Here is a 22905-nt window from a genome sequence, read left to right on the forward strand (position 1 = left end):
CACACCATGGAAAAACAAATCTTGTTTTTACTCATGTGTTCACTGGAAGTCTCAGTATCTAGCCTACGTGTACAATATGCCTCGTTTCCACCAAGTAGAGCGGGTCGGGTCGGAGCAGTTATTTTGGCTTTTCAAAGTTGGGTAGGGTCCGGAAATAAGTGAGCCAAAGCTGCTCCCATTTTACTCCTCCATTGGGTTACCAGGCTGAAAGGGTGCCGAAAATGTGGAGCTACACACTGCCGTCCGTTGATTGGTTGAAATGATTATTTCCGCATTAAACCACCGTGTGTAGTCACCTCGGCAAGAGTGAAGAGTCTTGTGTTTTTTTAGTTTTTTTTTGGCATTTTCAAGCTTTATTGGATAGTACAGAGTTGAAATGGGGAGACAGAGAGAGAGGGGGGATGACCTGCAGTAAAGGTCCACGGGCCGGATTCGAACCCGCGACCACTGCAACGAAGGCTGAAGCCAACATGGCACGCGCTCCATCCACCACGCCACCGGAGCGCCCCAGAGTCTTGTGTTTTGGCGAAAAATGACGGCGCAGCACTGTTTATTGTGTGGTGTTTTCCCTCAATTAATCAGTGGGCTACTCTGTGTCCCACTGCTACGACGTCACTTAGCTGCCACAGGAGCCTACCTATGTTCCCAGTGTCCTATTTTCCCCGCTTTGTATGTGACTGGGGAACATAGAACCCTTTTTTTTAAAAAGGGTTCTATGTTCTGGGGCGCTCCGGTGGCATAGTGGATAAAGCGCGTACCATATTGGCTCCTACCTTCGTTGCAGTGGTCGCGGATTCAAATTCGACCCGTGGACCTTTACTGCAGGTCATCCCCCCCCCCCTCTCTCTCTCTCTCTGTCTCCCCATTTCAACTCTGTACTATCTAATAAAGCTTGAAAATGCCAAAAAAAATAATCTTTAAAAAAAAAGGGTTCTATGTTCCCGGGTATGCACAGTGCGTTCCAAATTATTATGCAAATTATATTTTTTTCCGATTTTCCTAAATAGTCGATGCAAATGACAGTCAGCATAATTTTCAAGTCATCAACCGTTAAAGTAGGATTCAAATTTTATTGAACAAACCTCCCAATGATAACAGTATTTTTTTTTTAATTAAAAACTCAAAATGCACCGTTCCAAATTATTATGCACAACAGAGTTTCAAAACATTTTATAGGTTGTAAAGAACTAAAGGGTTTATAATAACTATCCGTTGTAACTTGTTAATAGATCATTAGTAAACTCTTAATTAATGATTATTAATGATTTGTTAAGTGTTTGTTAGCAGTTTGTTAAGGATTTATAACAATGGTAGATAGTTAATAGCTTAATAATTGAATCAGTTCATCTGGGACGAGGCTGAAATAGGCTATAGACTATACACAGTGCATGGGCAACTGAGGGCAGCCCCATTTTCAAATATTTTTAAATAAACTCAATACACACTGTGCATGCCATGGACTACTTGAACGTGACGTGATCAGTTAATCTCGGATTACCTCCCAGATGAACTGATTCAATTATTAAGCTATTAACTATCTACCATTGTTATAAATCCTTAACAAACTGCTAACAAACACTTAACAAATCATTAATAATCATTAATTAAGAGTTTACTAATGATCTATTAACGAGTTACAACGGATAGTTATTATAAAGTGTTACCGAACTAAAAATGGTCATTTGTTGAATTTGCAGAATGTGGAGGTCATATTTAGTGAAATCAAAAGCTATTTCAATCAAAAACATCTTAACAGGCCAAGTTACATGTTAACATAGGACCCCTTCTTTGATATCACCTTCACAATTCCTGCATCCATTGAACTTGTGAGTTTTTGGAGAGTTTCTGCTTGAATATCTTTGCAGGATGCCAGAATAGCCTCCCATAGCTGCTGTTTTGATGTGAACTGCCTCCCAACCTCATAGATGTTTTTCTTGAGGATGCTCCAAAGGTTCTCAAAAGGGTTGAGGTCAGGGGAAGATGGGGCCACACCATGAGGTTCTCTCCTTTTATGCCCATAGCATCCAATGACACAGAGGTATTATTTGCTGCATGAGATGGTGCATTGTCATGCATGAAGATGATTTTACTACGGAAGGCACTATTCTTCTTTTTGTACCACGGAAGAAAGTGGTGAGTCAGAAACTCGACATACTTTGCCGAGGTCATTTTCACACCGTCAGGGACCCTAAAGGGGCCTACCAGCTCTCTCCCCATGATTCCGGCTCAAAACATGACTCCACCACCTCCTTGCTGATGTCGCAGCCTTGTTGGGACATTGTGGCCATTCACCAACCATCCACTACTCCATCCATCTGGACCATCCAGGGCTGCACGGCACTCATCAGTAAACAAGACTGTTTGAAAATTAGTCTTCATGTATTCCTGAGCCCAGTGCAACCGTTTCAGCTTGTGAGCATTGTTTAGGGGTGGCCGAATAATAGGTTTATGCACAGCTGCAAACCTCTGGAGGATCCTACACCTTGAGGTTCGCGGGACTCCAGCGGCACCAGCAGCTTCAAATACCTGTCTGCTGCTCTGTAACGGCATTTTAGCAGCTGCTCTCCTAATCCAATGAATTTGTCTGGCAGAAATCTTCCTCATATTACCTTTATCTGCACCAACCCGTCTGTGCTCTGAATCAGCCACAAATCTCTTCACAGTACGATGATCACGCTTCAGTTTCTTTGAAATATCTAATGTTTTTATACCTTGTCCAAGGTATTGCACTATTTGATGCTTTTCAGCAGTAGAGAGATCATTTTTCTTTCCCATATTGCTTGAAACATGTGGCCTGCTTAATCATGTGGAACGTCCTTCTTAAGTAGATTTCCTTTGATTGGGCTCACATGGCAAACTAATTATCACAGGTGTATGAGATTGATTTCAATGATCCAAGCCGTCCTGAGACACAATATCATCCATGAGTTTAATTGAAAAACAAAACATTAAATGTTTATGACACTTCAATCCAATTTGCATAATAATTTGGAACACGGTGTATTGCTACCGGGGAACATAGGACCCTTTTTGGGAAAACAGGGAACATATGACCCGGGGAACATAGGGATGATCCCGCTGCCGTGGCCAACACTGTCGCATTTACCGGCGTAATACGCTCACAGCACGGGGGAATAAATAAAGAAGCGGACGATTTGGCCAAGCAAAAACAAGAGACCGCTGGCTTGACCACAGTTGTTCCACAGCCCGACAGTTTGACCCATACTCTGGCGGCGGCTATCGCCTTCCAGCCTTAACCCCATCCTACAATTAACCCCACCCAGATTTATAAAAGCGAGCTGTCCCGCTCTGAGCCGCTCCGACCCGACACGCTTTGCAAAAAAATAAATATCCTCAGTGCACTAACTTACAGACGAGTAAAACATGGCAGTGAACAGATTGCTTGTAAGCGCATGGCTGCTTTCTCTCTTTGATGATGTGAAGTATCAAAATGAAGATAAACATCCCGTACAGCTTCCTCTGCATCCATCTATTTGACAGTGTTTCAGTCCATAGGTGTCAACACTGAACAATGTTTAATTGATTCCACAGTGGTTTTGTGAAATGATCCATAATGAGTGATACAACCCACTGAGCCTTTGTCTGACTGTGTATACACACATGAATTCAACAAACTCTCCCTCTCTCTGTTCTCTTCTCCTTCCCCATGCCCTCTAGTCTGGCTCTGGTTCTTTCCAAACATAGACGGGGCGACCCACTTTTCAGGCCTGGCCAGGAAGAGGCTTCCATAGGGGGCAATAGACCTAAGAGAGTTCCTGCTGTGCCAGGCTGAGCTGAGCACTGATGAGACCTGACATGGCCCACTATCAAGGCACAGAGCTCTTAAATGATGTTTGGGTCCTTCCACTGGACTTTGGGACAGTCTTTACTTCCCTCAGAAGCATGGAGTCAAAGAAGAAAGCGCTGTTGTTTTTTTAAATTTAATGAGGTGCACTTTGGAGGAATTCAACTAAAATAATAACACAAACAATTCTACACTGCTCTGTACTTTGTTCTCATCCTTTAACCATCCAAACTGTTCAGTGTATTCCACCAGTTTTAACCCTTTCATGCATAATGTCCCAGACAGTTATTTTTGGTCTGCAGAAATATAAAATCACTCAAAAGGTTAGGAAGTGCTATAGCCGATGATTTACTCACATGGCAGCGGTTGAAGAGTCCGCCTCGTGAAGACACCTGTAATCCTCAGCGCAGGCGCATATCAGCCGTAATGTTCTAACTAGAACCAAACAGAGCAGAAGCAATAAATCAAAGCAGTGTCTTGGATCAAGAGAACACTAATGGTCTGCAACTAAACCATGTAACAAAATGGCTTGCCTGACACACTGAGAAAAAAATTATATATACATACAGTATCTCACAAAAGTGAGTACACCCCTCACATTTCTTCACATTTTTCTTTATATCTTTCCATTGGACAACACTGAATAAATGACACTTTGATACAATGTAAAGTAGTCAGTGTACAGCTTGTATAAAAGTGTAAATTTACTGTCCCCTCAAAATAACTCGACACACAGCCATTAATGTCTAAACTGCTGGCAACAAAAGTGAGTACACCCCTTAGAAAAATTTTACAAATTGGGCCCAAAGTGTAAATATTTTGTGTGGCCACCATTATTTTCCAGCACTGCCTTAACCCTCTTGGGCATGTAGTTCACTAGAGCTTCACAGGTTGCAACTGGAACCCTCTTCCACCCATTTATGACAGCATCACAGAGCTGGTGGATATTAAAGACCTTGCGCTCCTCCACCTTCTGTTTGAGGATGCCCCAAAGATGCTCAATAGGGTTTAGGTCTGGAGACATGCTTGGCCAGGCCATAACCTTTACCCTCAGCTTTTTTAGCAAGCCACTGGTCGTCTTGGAGGTGTGTTTGGGGTCGTTATCATGTTGCAATACCACCCTGCGGCCCAGTTTACGAAGGTTGAGTGCACGTGGTCAGCGTCGTACACAGAGGTTGGCTTTTGGAAAATAGACGTATGAGTGCTGCCAGCATTGCTGAAGGGCTTGAAGGGGTGGGGGGTCAACATGTCAGTGCTCAGACCATACGCCGCACTCTGCATCATACTGGTCTGCATGGCTGTCATCCCAGAAGGAAGCCTATTCTAAAGATGATGCAAAAGAAACCCCACAAAAAGTTTGCTGAAGACAAACAGACTACGGACATGGATTACTGCAACCATGTCCTGTGGTCTGATGAGACCAAAATACATTTATTTGGTTCTTCAGATGGTGTTAAGAGTGTGGAGCGGCAACCAGATGAGGAGTACAAAGACAAGTGTGTCTTGCCTAGAGTCAAGCATGGTGGTTGGAGTGTCATGGTCTGGGGCTGCATGAGTGCTGCCAGCACTGGGGATCTACAGTTCATTGAATTCTAACATGTACTGTGACATACTGAAGCAGAGCATGATCCCCTCCCTTCATAAACTGGGCCGCAGGGCAGTACTGCAACATGATAACGACCCCAAACACCCCTCCGAACGACCACTGGCTTGCTAAAGAAGCTGAGGGTAAAAGTTATGGACTGGCCAAGCATGTCTCCAGTCTTAAACCCTATTGAGCATCTTTGGGGCATCCTCAAATGGGAGATGGAGGAGCGCAAGGACTCTAATATCCACCAGCTCCTTGATGTCGTCATGAATGGGTAGAAAAGGGTTCTAGTTGCAACCTGTGAAGCTCTAGTGAACTACATGCCCAAGAGGGTTAAGGCAGTGCTAGAAAATAATGATGGCAAAACAAAATATTGACACTTTGGGCCCAATTTGGACATTTTTTCTTAGGGGTGTACTCACTTTTGTTGCCAACAGTTTAGACATTAATGGCTGTGTGTCGAGTTATTTTGAGGGGACAGTAAATTTACACTGTTATACAAGCTGTACACTGACTACTTGACATTGCATCAAAGTGTCATTTATTCAGTGTTGTCGCATGGAAAGATATAATGAAATATTTGAAGAAATGTGAGGGGTGTACTCACTTTTGTGAGATACTGTATATTAGATAAGTAGTCAGCAGCATGTCTGATGTCATAAAAAGGTGGATGTGTCTCCCTCGGGCTGAATTAATACTTTCAAAGAAAGCTATCTGTCCTTCGTGTGGGAAAGGGGGGAAAAACACAATCTGACTCACCAATGCATTCCAACTTCCTCTGTGGACAGCAGTCTGTAAGGAGAAGCTTAAGCTCCTGAACAGCAGACTCATAGGGGTAGGAACCTTGCAGTATGGCAGGATCTTGGGGGAACAGTTTGGAGGGAACACCGACATCTCCAGGTGAAGCATCCCGGTACAGCTTCATACTGGTCTCAAAGGCCTGCTCCCTTTCCCTGTGGACCTTCCTGAGAAAGAAAGTCCGACCGTTGAAAACTCAGGCAGTGATAACATTTGAACAATGGATGTTTGTAAGTGAGTCACAGGCATTTGGGGTGAAAGTTGCTGTTTCTTATTCATTATAAAAAAAAAATTCCTTCTTATAACAAAATACTTTTACTCCTGTTTTCTGTTTCAAGTGATACCTTACAATAGTCGATTCCAACCCGCGGTCGTTCTCTGCATGTCACTCCCCTCTCTGCCCCATTTCAACTCTGTCTCTACACTATCAATAAAGCATAAAAATGGCACAAAAAAAAAAAAAAAAAAAAAAAGTTTATATTTTGACTGCAAAAACGCATGACAATATAAATTAGTGGTTTAATTACTATTTTATTTAGTTAGTGACTGTGGTATAAGTGGGTTAATGCCCGACGAGGTGTCCAATTATCAGGAATAAATGGACGACGTCAAGGTTGAAGAATACAGAATATTATATATATTCGTCCCTGTGATCTGAATGATATCGAATGGTGACATAAATTATCAAAATGTAATTGAATTGGGAGGTTATTGAAAATACCCAGCCCTTTATATTAATGAGAATAAATAAATAAAACAGTATGAATACGAACAACAAGAATTATCTTTAATCACTGACTATGTTTAATTGCACGCCTGAACTTGTCCTGTTATGAAGACAATACTAAGTAAATGAACAGGGTCTATGAAGATTTGTTTGGGTACATCAAAGAAAGAAATGTTTCATAATTAGGGAAGAAGGTTTGGGGCGACTGTGGCTCAGGTGGTTAAGCTGGTTGGCCAACGATCCTAGGGTTGGCGGTTCGATCCCCGCCCGGCCACTTGTGTCATGGTCGTTGTGTCCCTGGGCAAGACACTTCACCCACCTTGCCTCGTGTGAATGTGTATGACTGCTGTATGTTTGAGGTGGTGGTCGGAGGGTGCAAAAGTGGTGCGGAGCTGCACCTATAGCTGGCGCGCGGGTAAAAGGGAGAATAAAGAGGGAAGCAGGGGAAAGGGGCCGACTCGAGGGCTCTATGGACGGTTTATGGGATGCTTCGGCAAATAAGCATGAAGGTAGGAAGACATCTTACTTAATTCTCCGCAGTGTCTGTGCATTATTGATTTAGTGGGTGCAACAATGTAGGCTAGGTTCAAAACAGTAGGCCTATCTCTCAATCTTCCTCAAATTTTGTTTACTAGCTGTCTCACATAAACCACCCGCCCCGTGTGTGTGTGTCTCAATATGTTTGCCTATGAGTAGGCTACGAAATGGTGGCAGTGCAGCGCTGTCTGTTGTGGGAGATGGAAAGTCGTCATTTAGTCTGCTTGTTTTTTTGTATAAAGCTGGCTGAGGGGAGGAGACAGAAGTTACGAGAGACGGAGAGAGAGAGAGAGAGAAACAAACTGTAGTAGGCTATACAGCTGTTTATAAACAGGTATAAAAGTGTCATAAAAGTATGCGATTAATTTAGATTAATTAATCACAGAGCCTGTAATTAATTAGATGAATTTTTTTAATCACTTGACAGCCCGAGTTCTAACATATCCATGGGTCCACGGTGTGCCTAGAGACTGCCAAAATATTTTAAAAAATAACAATCTCTCCTTTTCTCACTCTCCCCCTTTCTGAAACCCCCACCCCTCCCCCCCAATATACTCCAGTCAGAATTATCCTCGTTTCTGACCTCACAAACTGGAAAGCAAGAGGCTTCCACTGTGCAGCCCACACCCCTATTTCTTATTGGTCCACGGCCCTGACAGACAGAGGGCGAGGCGTATCTGGCTTCGCTTCCGGACAGGGGGCGGGGGGAGCTCAAAGATTGTATATTTACGTGGGGAGCTGCAGCTCTTTTTAAAAAATAGGCCATTGTGAGATTAGCTGAACATCAGCATAGTAGGGGAGAGTGGCCTAAGTTGTGCAACTTTTCACTCAAAGTGACTTTAAAGTAAGGCCTTGACAGTAAAGTCTCCAACTCAAATATGTACATATATTTCAGGGTGTTGTGCATCCCTGGCAATAAAAACTTTGGATCTGGAATAAACTGTAGAAGAAATATAGTTTTCGGAAAAAAAGTTGTCTTGTTGTACAACTTGCCCCCGGTGTGGTGTAAGTTGTGCGGTTGGAGAGAATACCATGGGGTGAATTGTGCCATTGATATATATCTCATAAACTGTAATGCAAGACACATCCATTAGACAATCACTTATTTAAGGTGTATTTAAAGTAAATAAAGTAAATAGTTGACAAAGATTGAAGGACAATTTTCTTAAACAAGGCCTAGGTGGTTTTGCCTGCAAAGCTCGCCATCTGAACTCTCATCAGTGGTGTCGCTAAGTGGAATTGAGATGTCACTCTCTTCTGAGCTACTGTAGACAATCACTTTCTTTTGGTGACCAGCGTATACAGCCATGCCACTGGCGCATCTCTCAGAAATGTACTTTGCACTAGTTGCTCCGTGCTTGTGGAACCAACTGCCACCTGACAAATGTGATTCCCCCTACATTTCTGCCTTTAAATCAAGGCTCAAAACCCATATGTACACCCTGGTGTTTACTCCCCATTAACTATCTTACCTCTGCACTATCTGTGTTTATGTGGATGTATGGGCTTTACGTCTTTTATTTTGGTTATTGTTATTTTACCTTCATTGTGTATCTACTGAATGCACTATGTACAGCACTTTGGACAGTGCAAACTGTCATAAAAGTGCTGGTATAAATATATTTTACTTACTTACTTACTTATAACTCACCTAGGCCCTTTGGCACAAATCACCCCATCCCCAGAATTTTGGATAATAGGCATGATGCAGCAATTTAGGGCTGACATCGTGCTAACTATATAGACTCAAAGTGTAGCATACCAAAGCACTAAAACATGTGTCAAATGTTTTCAAATAAATGTTTGTCTATAATTGTTCAGACACAATAATCAAAAAACCTTGATCATGGAAATTTTACTTTGAAAGGCAAAACACAGTTTTTTGAGCTTAAATGTGCTTATATCTTATTCCTTGTGTCTCCCTTCTTTACAGGATGAGTCAAATGGATGGCTCTTCTTAAATATGTGGTCACATTTCCAATTTCTTGGGTGGCACAACTTCCAAAATGCACAACTTAGGCCACTCTCCCCTACAATAAATTATCTGAAAGTTTTTTTCAGCAAACAATTAAAGAAAAACGTATTAGGGACCACTAAGACCATATAATATGGTGTATAATAGTACCGAAAAGTGTAAAATATGGGAGCTTTAAAGAGTCTATTATTTATTGATAAATAACAACAGCAGCTGGGAAGAGTCTGACACACTCAGAGCAGCACTGCCACATGCTGGTCATTTAGAGACCTCAACCACACTGTATTTCTAGGTAGGTCATGAACATGTTAGTGCTATACGTTTTTGTAAAATCAATGGGGGAGAAATCTCACAATTATTTTAATTTATTAGAACACATGACACATAGCCTGATCCTCTGACTCCTGCATTTAAGAGCATAATTTAGCAGCCTTCAATGCTGTAATTTCATAGCTGCAAGTTGTTGCATTGTTAACTGAATATAGTTTATGTATAGTTCCACATTACAATTTACAAAGTATACTATATATTTAAAAATGAACTTCTTATTTCTTTCATTTTAGAAATGTTAACAAAAACGTTAATGGTAAACAACCATGGAACAGTTCCATGTTGGATCCAACCCACAGTTCTTCTTCTGCATAGTTAAGTGATCCAATCAAGTCCATCTAACTAGAGCACTGAACATTTGACTTTTGCATGACTACACTTAAAAAGTATGAAAACATGTTTGATGTCACAAGGATTTAGTGTGCACTACCTGAAAAGAGCCAGCAGGGCGCTCCACAGGGGCGTGAAGAAGACTTCCTCTATTTTGGCGAGGCACAGGTCCTTAGAGCTGGCTGTGTTTAGACACTCAAAGGATAGCAAACACAGAGACAGGAGCTGATCTGAAACATAAACAAACATCCCAAACATTGAATATCCAATGCCTTTTACACTGTGTTAACATAATATTAAAGATACAGTATGTATGTAACTTTGGGTTTATCAGAGAAGTCAACATTGTCTAAGGTTTATTCTCATAACTGAATAAAAAAAAAATCCACACAGGAAAACTGTATGCTTGGAACATTGTTTGAAGTTAGAAAGCCTCCTGATAAGTTTACTGTTTCACTGCCGTTTAGTTTGAGGTCCCTCAAGACACTTTTGTTTTGATTTATGATGATAGGATCAATTAATACTAAGCATTACATGTGAGTAGGGGTGTGAACGTATAGAAACATTTCTAAACGGTTACACAACAGAAATTAGGCTCTGCAAATGGAAACACATCCCCCCTCACTGAAACTGCATAGTGCACCTTTAAGCCTTAACATCCAACAACATGGGTAAAACAGGTTCCTCGCATTCAAAAACACCTCTATCTTCATGCTCACCAATTGCAATATGAATGTCTTTGACGGTGGCCTTCAGGTGTTCTGTCAGTGCTCTCATCTCCAGCTCCTGTATGCTTCCCTCTCCCTGCTCTGGCTGTATGGAACCGTCACAGGTCAGCTCTGAGCCAGTGTCTTCTGTGCTGCCGTGGGCTGGGGCCCAGTCCAAGTGGGTCAGGAACTGCTCCAGGTCTTCAAATGAGTTCTCCCTGTCCAATGTGGCCTGTGTGTGAGGCTCCTCTCCTTCCTCGTCCTCATAGTTGGGGTTGTTGAGGTCTTGAGAGATGGAGTGGGAAGAGGCAGTGCTGAAGCTCTGCACACCAACACTACTGCCTACGGTCCTGGCTGGCTTCCTTGGGGTCTCTGTATCTTAAACAATGTTTTCACATAAATTAAAAAATCACTTTTTTGTCAAAATCAGTAAATATTACCTGAAAAAAGCCAGTGTTAATACACAGCCTAGGCTCTGTAAACAATATGTTGCTAGCTACAGTGGGCCCCCTTCGTTTTTAAATACCTTTTGTTTATATACCAGTTTACATGCACACAAGAGAGGTAGAGGATCGTGAGGAGATATTCACAGATTTTGACAGAAAGTGAATTTGTCAACAAGCACTTCGTAAGTATCACTGACTCCACCTTTAATTCAGTTAAGGACAGAACTAGCTCTCAGACGAGACAAAATAAAAACATATAGCAGAAAAAATGAACAAGATATACTTTTTCTTACAAAAACTAAAGCTCTCAAACAAAGGGCCTCTGTCCCTACCTGTATGGAGCAGGTTGTGAGTGCTGCGAGAAGGCCTCAGCGACAGGGCAGGACTCTGGGGGAGGCCTTTACTCACTAGGGGGTAGAGCCTGTTGTAAACCCGGTACTGGTGTTTCCTGAGCAGCTTCACCACTGGATGGTCGGACCGGCTGGAGACACAGAGCAAATGTTAATTGATCATCAATTATTGGCCCCGTAAATGTTGTATGTCTTGTTTCAAAAAAGTGTGATGGCAGGGTGTTGACAGCAACCTGTAGGCTATGCAAAGTCCAATCAGATGTACTGTATAGTTAGAGACAGACATGTTGCAGTCTGGGGGATATGGTTTTGGATCATTCATATTTTTGTTTTTTCCATCTATATACAATTAGTAAAATGAAATAAAACAAACTATTTTAGGATTTACATGATAACAGTCCTTTTTTTCCCTGAGGACACATGAGGATATTTAGAGAACAAAGGGGAAACCAAACACGTGTAAAGCATCATGGATTGACACGGTTTGAGGTGACCTTTGAACATACCAACTAATCTGTTGGTGGGGTGACAGGTGAAGCAATCCTTGAGGTTCTTTTCATAAATATTAACACTGCAGAATGTTTAAGTTCAATGATTGTATAGGTGTGTGTGTGTGCAGTAATTCTGACTGATGTAACATAGGGAGTAACTTACGGAAATGCACCGAAAAATCAGTCGATCGACAGTTGCGGCCTCAAAACTGATATAGGACCAGTGGTTAAGATCAGGTTAAATTGTTATATTACAGTTTTTTTTTCGGACATGACTGACAAAGATATTCAGCAATGTTTGTACAAACAAGGACGTTTGGGGCCTTCATGTGTTCACTGAATTTAACGTTTTAACTTGTAACTCCCTGATCCTCTCTCTAGAATAGCCCACCGACAGTTTCTAAAAACTGGATCACACATCGAAAAAACCCTTGAACCTCCAGTGATGGAGAAGGTCCACGATACATGCTATAATCAGGGTTTTTCCTGTATAGTGACACTTTTGGCGCCCCCCAAAGTGGTTTTATGCCTCCCCCAAAGGGGTATCACCAGCGCCAAAATGATAAAAATGTAGAATATATTTAGCTATTTAAAAGCTGTCCAAATGTGTTACTAGTTCAGCCCAATACAAGTCATCCTTCTTGTAGGGCTGGGCAATTAATTGCATTTCAATTTCAATTTTTATTACTGCTTCCCTTGATCATGAAAACAAAACAATCGTAATAAAACAATCATTGAAACTCCCCTTTCTCAACCCCACACTGCTCTTAAAATTCACAAACTTTTCGCATTTACTGTTGCAGTTGCGACCCCAACAACTTTGTTCTGTGTTCTCACCCCCCATAGGCCCATTCTGAGAAAGGAAAAACCCTGATAATATGCTCTGCTTTTATGTTTCACTAAACAAAGCACAACTATCACCTTAGCTGCATTCAAAAGGCTCATCTTGCATTCAACTACCTGAGCAGGCAGGAGACTAGGCCTGACACTACTGTCACATTGTCAGGATTCTTCTTCATGTTGACTTTCCACACTTTAGGCCATTCCTAAGGAGACACAATGTAAAAATTACTTATCAGCAATATTATCTACCATTTCAATGTTGATTGAATTCGTTATATAACTGATCAACATGAAATTCATCCATGCCAAATTGATCAATGTTTTTTTTCTATAGTTGTTGTCTACATAATGGCCCTCATTTATCAAACTTGCGTGGAAACTGGTGCAGATTCTGGCGCAAATACCTCCCTACGCCAGGTATTGCGTGGGATTTATCAAACAGTCGTATCTCGCCAATCTCAGCATACGCCAGGCCATTATTGATAAATGCGGCGGCTGAAAACGATCGTATCACGCCCCTATATTTTCTCAGTTTAGAGGCCTCGCCCAGAGGTTTTACGACATGGATATGCGCATTACGGCACAGAAGAGGAACTTCTCTGAAGTAGAAATTGACAGAATAACAGCGAAAGTAGAAAAAAAAGAGTTTCATTTCGGAGCATTACAAGCGGCATCAAAGAACGACAGAAGGCAGCAGTTAGGAAGGAAATAACTGCTGTGGTCAACAGCGTTGGTGTTGACAACAAACGATGTCCATCTGAGGATTTTGCATTTGAGGTTTACATCAGTATCGCTCAAATGCTATAAAACAGCATATACAATTATATGTCGCCATTTCTTTACATAGATGAAGAAAAAGTGGTCTGACTCAAAAATCACCACTAAAAAAGTGTGTTGCTGCTCTGAAATGCAACACCAACTGGAGGTGCGGGCATAATATAAGTGGTAGAGGAGGAAAAGACTGAAATGGTCAGATTGTTTTTTGATGGTGGTGAGTAACCAACCCAGTTACCCATCACAGTGAAATGTGTAGGCTATACTTTTTCCACTGCGCAATCATTTTAAATTGGAAGCAAACAACTTAATAATCTCTCATTGCAGGGCTGTTTTTGTGAAACTATGTTTTCAGCTGTGGACCAACATAATTATTGAAACATTTCACTGTGAGACTGGGTCGTTATATGCCTACAGTCTATTGAAATCAGTTAAGAAATAAGAACAGCGCCCTCTAGGGTCACACATTCTGACAGGTCACAGCTTTCGGTGCAACACCGGTTAACGGTGGAAATAAATCGCTTGCTTAAGCGATCAATGACACATTAAAAGAGGAACTAACATCTAAAAAGTGCGTCAAATAAATAAAATGTTAAGCTGAATGTTGTGCCGTGTATTTCTTATCATAAAGAGCAGTGTAGGCCCACTACATATTTAATACTGTGGCTAACATTTTGAATTAATGCAGCCCCCGTGCCTCAGTGTCCCCACAGCTGCTCCAGACGGAGACAACTGCCCTTACGCAGTCCCATGCAGCGCTCCTAAGTGGCCGGTGTGTGCACTATTGAATCAGTGCTCCTACTCAGTTGCACACCATAAGCTGCACATTTTTAAGTGATTAATATCTTTATTTCGGTCTGAGCAAACACTGCATTTGTATTATCTTCTAATAATTGTCCAACAAAGTAATCGGCTACCCGGCACAGCCTGCACTGCGAGTCCATGCTGTTTACAAACTTGCATTTGTGGTCTACGCAAGGTTGATAAATGAGGGCCAATGTATTAGAAACAGCAGAAACAAACTCACATGATCTTGCTCATATTCTAGCACATTGGTATAGAGCATACGCTGCTCTTGCTCCTCTATAGTCAAGGCCCCGGATGCTGCAAATCTCCTGTGATCACGCACGCACGCACGCACACACGCACACACACGCACACACACACACACACACACAATATATATATAATCTTAAGAGTCACTTCATTTGATTTGTGGAAAAAAATAGTTTAAAGATATTGACTATACTGAATGTACTATCCCTACAAAAGATAATTTGATTATTATTTTCATTAGAAAATGTTCAATAAGTTATGCAGCAAACATTTACTTCTGCTGCCATGACCACTGAACTTAGCATACAGAGGAATCCCACGCTAATTTATTCCACGCATTAACTGTGTTGATGCTGATACAGACTCACTCCAAGCAAACATCTAGTGATTTGCCCTTAGATAACAGCACAAATGGGTAATACCACGGCTTAACCCTAACCCCGATCCTTCTAATATGATCACCAAAAAGATTGAATATAGAGTTTGCAGCATTTCTAGAATCAGACATGTCAATTAAGCAAATACCAAAGTCTAAGTCAAGTCAGCCGCATTGATTGCAAGCTTGAATGATTGTGGTAGTAGGACAATACATGCTGGACTCACTGTCAAGGGAGCTGTATCATCTATCAAGCATGTTTGTCCAAATATAAAAACATTCATTATGATACTTAAATACATATATTTTGGGGGGAGGTTAAAAAAGAAGGCAGCAGCTAAAAACTGAATAAAGATTGCAGCTGATTACGTGTGTGCTGTAGTGAATCATAGTTTACCTGTTGGCCTCCTCCTGCAGCCTCAGTCTTCTCTCCTCCATCTTTTTATGAAGCTAATGTTATGACAGACATTAAGGAAACTTCCAATCATCACATGGGTTAGCTGTGAGTGCTGACGCCTTTGAGTTTAAAGACCTACTTCACTGGTGGAAATATGAAGGTGTATTGAACTCTGAGATCCTATGTAGTATAAATGTGCAAACATTTTAGAAATCGGTTCATCCTAGCCTGAACCTTGGCCAAAAGAGTGTTTAATGGTCTCACTGTCTAACCCTACATTTTCCCATGCGTGGCATCACACATGGTAAAATGTAGGGTTAGGATTAACAGGACAGCTGGGCCAAGGGAAGACTGAGGGAAGAAAAACCTCATTCATTATATTATAATAGCGATTTTATAATGATAGAACGCAGGTTCCGTATGGGTGAAGTATTCCTTTAACTTAGGGACATCCTATCATCACATATTTGTGGTGCATGAAAAATCAGAAAAACCATGAACATTTAATGCTTTGATTTAAATATCAATATTCCAAAGCCAGATACAATCTTCTTCTTCTTTTTTTACAAACTGCTCACTAGGTCATCTTTCATGTACAATCCCCCCTTTTCATTCTGCAGGACTGTTTAACAAGGTAGAGCCAAAAAACTTGGGAAACACAGTCACACAATGCCCTTACTGAAATGCGTCATACTGTCAGTAAAGATCAGGGGTGCATTACAGCATTACAGAAGGATACGGCTTCCTGTCTGGCTTTGGCAATGATGAGGTTCTCCATCTGCTGCCGCTGGAGAGAGAGCGTCTGCAGTGGGGGAAAAAACAAGACAGGATTACTCAGTTTGAATAAATGTATTCAATAAACTAAATACGACCCAAAGGGAAGATACTATGTTAACTTGTATATATTAATTATGAATTGTTTCTATGGAGACTAATCCAATTCATCGCAGCAGAACCAAAAGGCTGGAAATTAATGAGGAAATATGAGGCCAGGGAGCTACCACCGACATATACCGAGGGAAACACAATCGTTTATTAACAGTCAGTGAAGGCACTTCCTTATTATTTCCCATCCAAAATGCACAGAATCCATTGACAAAGTGAGTAAATTATGCGACAGGCTTTTATGGATAGCTGACTAAGAGCCCGACCATGTTACAAGCTGCACTGCAAAGAATATTGTAACACACCACAAAAAATACCAAAACTGTAAATGATAATATAAACCAAACATGAATGAAAATAATAACTACAAGAGAAGTTACTGTGAAGTCTGCCACAGTAATGCAAAATAGCTCTGTTGAAAAGTCGTGAAGTCTGCACATTTGATATTGCTTTATAAGATAACGTGCAAAAAAAGCTGCGCAATCAGTGCGCATTTTGAGCTGACATATTCAATTTTTAACGTTAGGCCTACTCCTCAGGAAGGTGATTTTTTGGTGGGGGAAAGGTATGAAAACAATCAATTCAAAACTTATTTTTTAGCGACTTTAGCGTGACGTCCCATTCGTAGCGTTAATTAGCAGACATGAAATTTACCTTAACGAACGCCCTTAGTTTCCTCCAGTATACACGGAGATTTTCACGCGGAAACATTATCCGCAGCCTATCTGTGTGATAAGTTAAAAAAATATATAAAAAATAAAAAAACAATAAACTAGGCTACATATAGATTGGCCTATCGTCATAACACAGGTCAGCGTAATAACCGAATGAAAATATGACGTTAATGTCAAAAAGTTACTAGGCCCACCAACGTTTTTACTGTCCGTTTACCCTAAAAAGATCGGAGGAGTGAAACGTTATCCTAGAGAGCGGAGACGTTATCAAGAGCTGCTACCCATGTGGTAGAACCTGTTACTATCTATGGGTAGAACGATCTCTACAGCCACATTCCCCTTCACTCAGGTATTCACCAACAACCAAATTCTAAATAAAAGCACACCGGATGTCAAATGTTGAAATTGAAACTTAAGCAAAGTCGAGTGATTCCTTATTGGCTTAGGATGAATTTTGAAGTTTAACTATTAAAAACGCAATCACGTGAGTGAGATTTTTTCTAAATGTAAATATCAATGGTAACTTCTATGATCCAGAAGTTTAATTAGAAAGAATAAATCAAATCAGTGTGTCACCTCAAGATGCATGATCAAAGATAACAGGAGAATAGTCGATAATTTAATCATTTAAATAACATTTATTCAACTGTTGATCATCCTTTGATTTTATAACGTAATGTCCAGACTGCTAACATGCAAGCACAAACAGTGGGGTTCAATTCCTGGCTCCCATCATGTCCACCTCTACAGGTTTAGGAGAATTGTCTTTAAAGCTTTACGGTGTTACTGTGAGCCAAACTGGTTATGTCATTCAAAGTTGGTTAAAAGAAAGAGTTTTTTTGGCAAAAGCGGTGGTCATCTTTAATGTATAGTAGGGGAAGGTGGGGTGATTTGTGCAACTTTTTACTCAAAGTGATTTTAAAGTGAGGCCTTGACAGTTATGTCTCCAACTCAAATATGTACATATATTTCAGGATGTTGTGCATCCCTGGCAATAAAAACTTTGGATCTGGAATAAACTGTTTAAGAAATATAGCTTTCGGAAAAAAAGTTGTCTTGTCGCACAAATCACCCCACTACGTGGGGTGATTTGTGCGACATTGTGTCACAATGACAAAGTCACCATCATCATCTTTCTGGCCATCTGAACTCTCATCAGTGGTGTCGTTAAGTGGAATTGAGATGTCACTCTCTTCTGAGCTACTGTAGACAATCACTTTCTTTTGGTGACCAGCGTATACAGCCATGCCACTGGCACAACTCTCAGAAATGTACTTTGCACTAGTTGCTCCGTGCTTGTGGAACCAACTGCCACCTGACAAATGTGATTCCCCCTACATTTCTGCCTTTAAATCAAGGCTCAAAACCCATATGTACACCCTGGTGTTTCCTCCCCATTAACCTCTGCACTACTTACTTACCTCTGCACTACTATCTGTGTTTATGTGGATGTATGGGCTTTACGTCTTTTATTTTGGTTATTGTTATTTTACCTTCATTGTTTACCTACTGAATGCACTATGTACAGCACTTTGGACAGTGCAAACTGTCATAAATGTGCTTTTATAAATACATTTTACTTACTTACTTACTTATAACTCACCCAGGCCCTTGCGCACAAATCACCCCATCCCCAGAATTTTGGATAATAGGCATGATGCAGCAATTTAGGGTTGACATTGTGCTAACTATATAGACTCAAAGTGTAGCATACCAAAGCACTAAAACATGTGTCAAATGTTTTCAAACGTGTCTATAATTGTTCAGACACAATAATCAAAAAACCTTGATCATGGAAATTTTACTTTGAAAGGCAAAACACAGTTTTTTGAGCTTAAATGTGCTTATATCTTATTCCTTGTGTCTCCCTTCTTTACAGGATGAGTCAAATGGATGGCTCTTCTTAAATATGTGGTCACATTTCCAATTTCTTCCACGGTTTTCTAGAAACAAGGGGTTTTGCAACTTCCAAAATGCACAAATCACCCCACCTTCCCCTATTCAGTTATAAAAGGTAGTCTCAGGGGGATGCAGGTCCTGATTTGGGACACATTACCTGTTCTGAGGCTACTATTGGACATTAAAAAAGGGGATGAATGCTCATTGACACAACACAACAGTCATTGTCTCAGGTACACATATTACTGCGTCCATAGTGAACAGCACACTGTGCACTTTATTGCTTTATCATATTGTTGACACATTTTATTCCTTTGTTGAACAGCATATTTAAATGTGGAGTCAGCGATCCTGGAGAGGAGAATGTTAGTTGACAAAATTTATTTTTGTCAAAATCAGTGAATATCTCCTCACAGTCCGCTACCTGTCCGTACTGTGTGTGCACGGCTGGAAAAAAAGATCTGCTGTTAATACACAGCCTAGGCTCTGTAAACTGGTATGTTGCTAGCTACAGTATGGTGGGCCCCTTTTTTTTACACACCTTGTGTAAAAAAGTTATACCAGTTTACAGAGCTTAGGCTGGGATTTTCTTTTTCAATGCACACAGAGTACGGACAGGTAGCAGAAGGTAAGGCGATATTCACTGATTTTGACAAAGTGATTGTGAAGACAAGCGTTCTTTAGAACTGCTGACTCCACCTTTAACAAAAAAAAGTGAATACTGTCACAACCAACTGCAAACGCTCAGACATATTCAGCTTTTTGTGTGCAATGTGCATGTGTGTTGGCATAGGAGGATAAGCCCACTTTTGCTGATATAACTGCCTTCATTATTTTATGGCATAGATTGAATAAGGTACTGGAAACAGGATGGATCCATGCTTTCATGTTGTTCACGCCAGATTCTGACCCTACCATCTTTAATGCTGCGTAGACATTGAGACTAATCAGACCAGGCAACGTTTTTCCAATCTTCTATTGTATAGTTTTGGTGAGCCTGTCCCTAATGTAGTCTCAGTTTCCTGTTCTTAGCTGACAGTGGTGGCACATGGTGTGGTTTAAAGTTCCATGTGTTGTGCGTTCAGAGATGCTCTTCTTATCTGAGTTATTGATACCTTTACCAGTTCAAACCAGTCAGACCTCTTTCCTTCCACCTCTGCCATTAAGAAGGCTTTTCTCCCACAGAACTGCTACTCACTGGATAGATTTTCTCTTCTTCGGACCAGGATTTTCAAATTTTTTAAATTGGTTTCACTTGTGTTCATGTCATATTTTATTCGTAGAGCACATTTCATGCACAACACAGACTCAATGTGCTTCACCCAGAACAACTGAGCAAGTAGGCGTCACAGAACAGGACCCTCTCACATGCCATAGACGTTTTGCACACAACTTATTTTTGTTTCAGGTGTCAGGCGTATCTCCCTCCCCCCGACGTCACATCAATACCCTTTTTCGGCAAGAGGAAATGAGGTGGAGTCAAACTCTGACAAGATGGCGACGTGCATAGGCCAGGACGATTGGATGCAGTTGGAATAACTGAGATCAGCCCGGATGCTACATCCATTTCATATACTATCTGATCGTGACCCATTTATAGTGATGCCTATCATATCGTAAGGCCTTTGCCAACACCCAGGTCTATTACTCACTGACTCACTGACTCACAAGCTATATCCCAATCCCGATTCTAAGGCCGAACGAGCGTTGTTAAACGAGACGGTCTCCGCAGGTCTCCATTTACGAGCATTTCCGGTTTGCGTAACAAGCCGTTGCCTTGCGTGATGACGTGATGAATAGCAACCCTGATTGCTGCCAACGGAGACAGCCTTGTCAACGGAGGAAAAAAGAAAAAGAAGTTGCCTACCAGACGAAAAGAAAAAAAAGTACAAGAAAAAAAGAAAGGAAGATAAAAGTTAAGAAGTTATTTTTATTTTTATTTTATGCCATCTCTGAAAAAAACGCAATGAATCTTGGGATATGTTAGGCCGCGAAGGATCCATCTGTTGCAGCCTTCAACACCGTGAAACGAAGGCTGCATTTCTCAGCCGCATATGAAGGAGCCTTACTAATGGAATAAGCCTTTGCGCCCCGCTATGACGCAATCGGTCTTCAAATGCTGTAACCCCTGAATTGAGATTCACCGACTGACTGACTGACTGACTGACTGACTGACTGACTGACTGACTGACTGACTGACTGACTGACTGACTGACTGACTGACTGACTGACTGACTGACTGACTGACTGACTGACTGACTGACTCACTGACTCACTCACTCACTGACTCACTCACTGACTCACTCACTCACTCACTCACTCACTGACTCACTCACTCACTCACTCACTCACTCACTCACTCACTCACTCACTCACATACCAAAGATGTCTTCTGGCAGGCCTGGCCGGGTGCGAGCCTTGCTAGACGAGCTTCATAGTTGGCTTTCAACTTCTGGTTCAAATGTGAAGCCTCCTCAATGGGTGTTAGCTCCCTGGAGGAAGATAAAATAGTATCTTTTTACATTTAGTTTGGAGCAGTTTAAACACCTGCTTTCAGTGGAGAGTGGAGACAGCTGAATATTTCAAATCAACATGGATGATATATATATTTTTTTAATTTTAAATAAGAAGGATATCTTTGTCTCTCTACAATAAAGACTAATGAAAAAAGTGACCCTTAGGCATAAAGAGTGTGTAGCAATGAAAGGGGCAACATTTTAAAAAACCTGGAAAACCGCATAAAAGGTCAAACATTGTGTCTTGTTATCCCTGCTTTGTTGTTTCAAGTCAGAGGGATATCTGTCGTAAAAATCCCTGGCCTTTACTTTTTGCTTGTGTCCTGCGCCTGTACTGTTTGTAGTCTCTGGAAGATTTCTGGAGATAGGAAAGGCGAGAGCTCCCCGCCACCGTCGGACAACACCCTGCGGTGACCCGTCTTTGTTGGGCTGCTTCTTTTACAATCAGTCTCCACGCTGGTATCGGACGGAGGTACTGTGACAAGAGGGACAAAAAAGAGGCCAATCGGCTAACAGGACAGTATCATGTTTCTATACAATACATTGGGCCATTGGCTTGTATTGATTTCTGAGCCCTGGGGCAAGCTCCAAGTTAACAGTGATCAAAAGAAAATGCTTGTGATTGGAGATTGTGACAAACCAGTGTTTGCAGTGATAGAGTCTGGGAGGACAGTAGTGTATTGGGGTTCCGATTGGCCAGGTGAACAGGAGGAGGAAGTAGAGATGGGGTCGGCGAGGTCGGGGGGGTCAACGCTCCTCCCTATAAAGGACTTGGCTCGCTCCAGACACTGCTCAGCCAGCCTCAACATCCGCTCCACTTCCACCGCCACCATCTCCCTCTCCTCTGAGAGAGGGGACACGCAGAAACACAAGACAAAAAGTAAAGATAAAAATCAATGGAAATGGGTTTGTGAAGTGAAAATCCCTCTTGATCTGATGATTAAACTAAAAAAGTCTCTACATTATTTGGATTCCGATTGAATTTCAATGCTAACAATCAACGACTGTATTCAAGTTGATTAGTTCAAGTCTGGTTGGAATGGTTAACTACATGGAGGCCATTGTGGACTGCTCCCATTGACTGCCACATGTTCAACAAAAAAAACAGAGACTTTTGCCCTGGTTTATAGTTCTCTTATCAGCCTCATCTGGGATCTTCATCATCACAGTCCAGACAGGAACTGACTGCGCACAAATTATTTTTTTAAATCTTTGTAGGTCAATAAAGATAACCCACACCTACAAATACACAATATGAAACTAGTTACCTACATAGCTGCAATATATCAGATGGTCTTTACTGTATTTACTTTTAATATGTATTAAGGATACATTCAATAGGTACATCTTGCCTGAACCTATGAAGTCTAATATTTTGTTATCCTACCCAATCTTGCATAT

At 41.3% G+C, this 22905-nt stretch overlaps 1 protein-coding gene across 2 annotated transcripts in view; it reads right to left on the reverse strand.

The window, feature by feature from the left end:
- The window catches only part of vps9d1 (VPS9 domain containing 1), a 43920-nt gene that overhangs the window by 17143 nt on the left and 3872 nt on the right, over nt 1-22905 (reverse strand). The window contains exons 3-14 of one of the 2 annotated variants that reach the window (XM_080027594.1): nt 22145-22348; nt 21814-21979; nt 21369-21480; nt 16270-16332; nt 15531-15583; nt 14729-14816; nt 13045-13130; nt 11576-11724; nt 10810-11169; nt 10191-10320; nt 6153-6358; nt 4162-4240 (exon numbers count right to left, since the gene is read on the reverse strand). In XM_080027594.1, coding sequence (XP_079883720.1) covers nt 4162-4240; nt 6153-6358; nt 10191-10320; nt 10810-11169; nt 11576-11724; nt 13045-13130; nt 14729-14816; nt 15531-15583; nt 16270-16332; nt 21369-21480; nt 21814-21979; nt 22145-22348 — 1696 coding nt within the window. Of the gene's footprint in view, nt 1-4161; nt 4241-6152; nt 6359-10190; nt 10321-10809; nt 11176-11575; nt 11725-13044; nt 13131-14728; nt 14817-15530; nt 15584-16269; nt 16333-21368; nt 21481-21813; nt 21980-22144; nt 22349-22905 lie in introns of both variants that reach the window. The other variant, XM_080027593.1, reaches the window with a different exon arrangement.

Source organism: Ammodytes marinus (assembly GCF_949987685.1).
Source record: "Ammodytes marinus genome assembly, chromosome: 5".
Taxonomy (NCBI): Eukaryota; Metazoa; Chordata; class Actinopteri; order Uranoscopiformes; family Ammodytidae; genus Ammodytes; species Ammodytes marinus.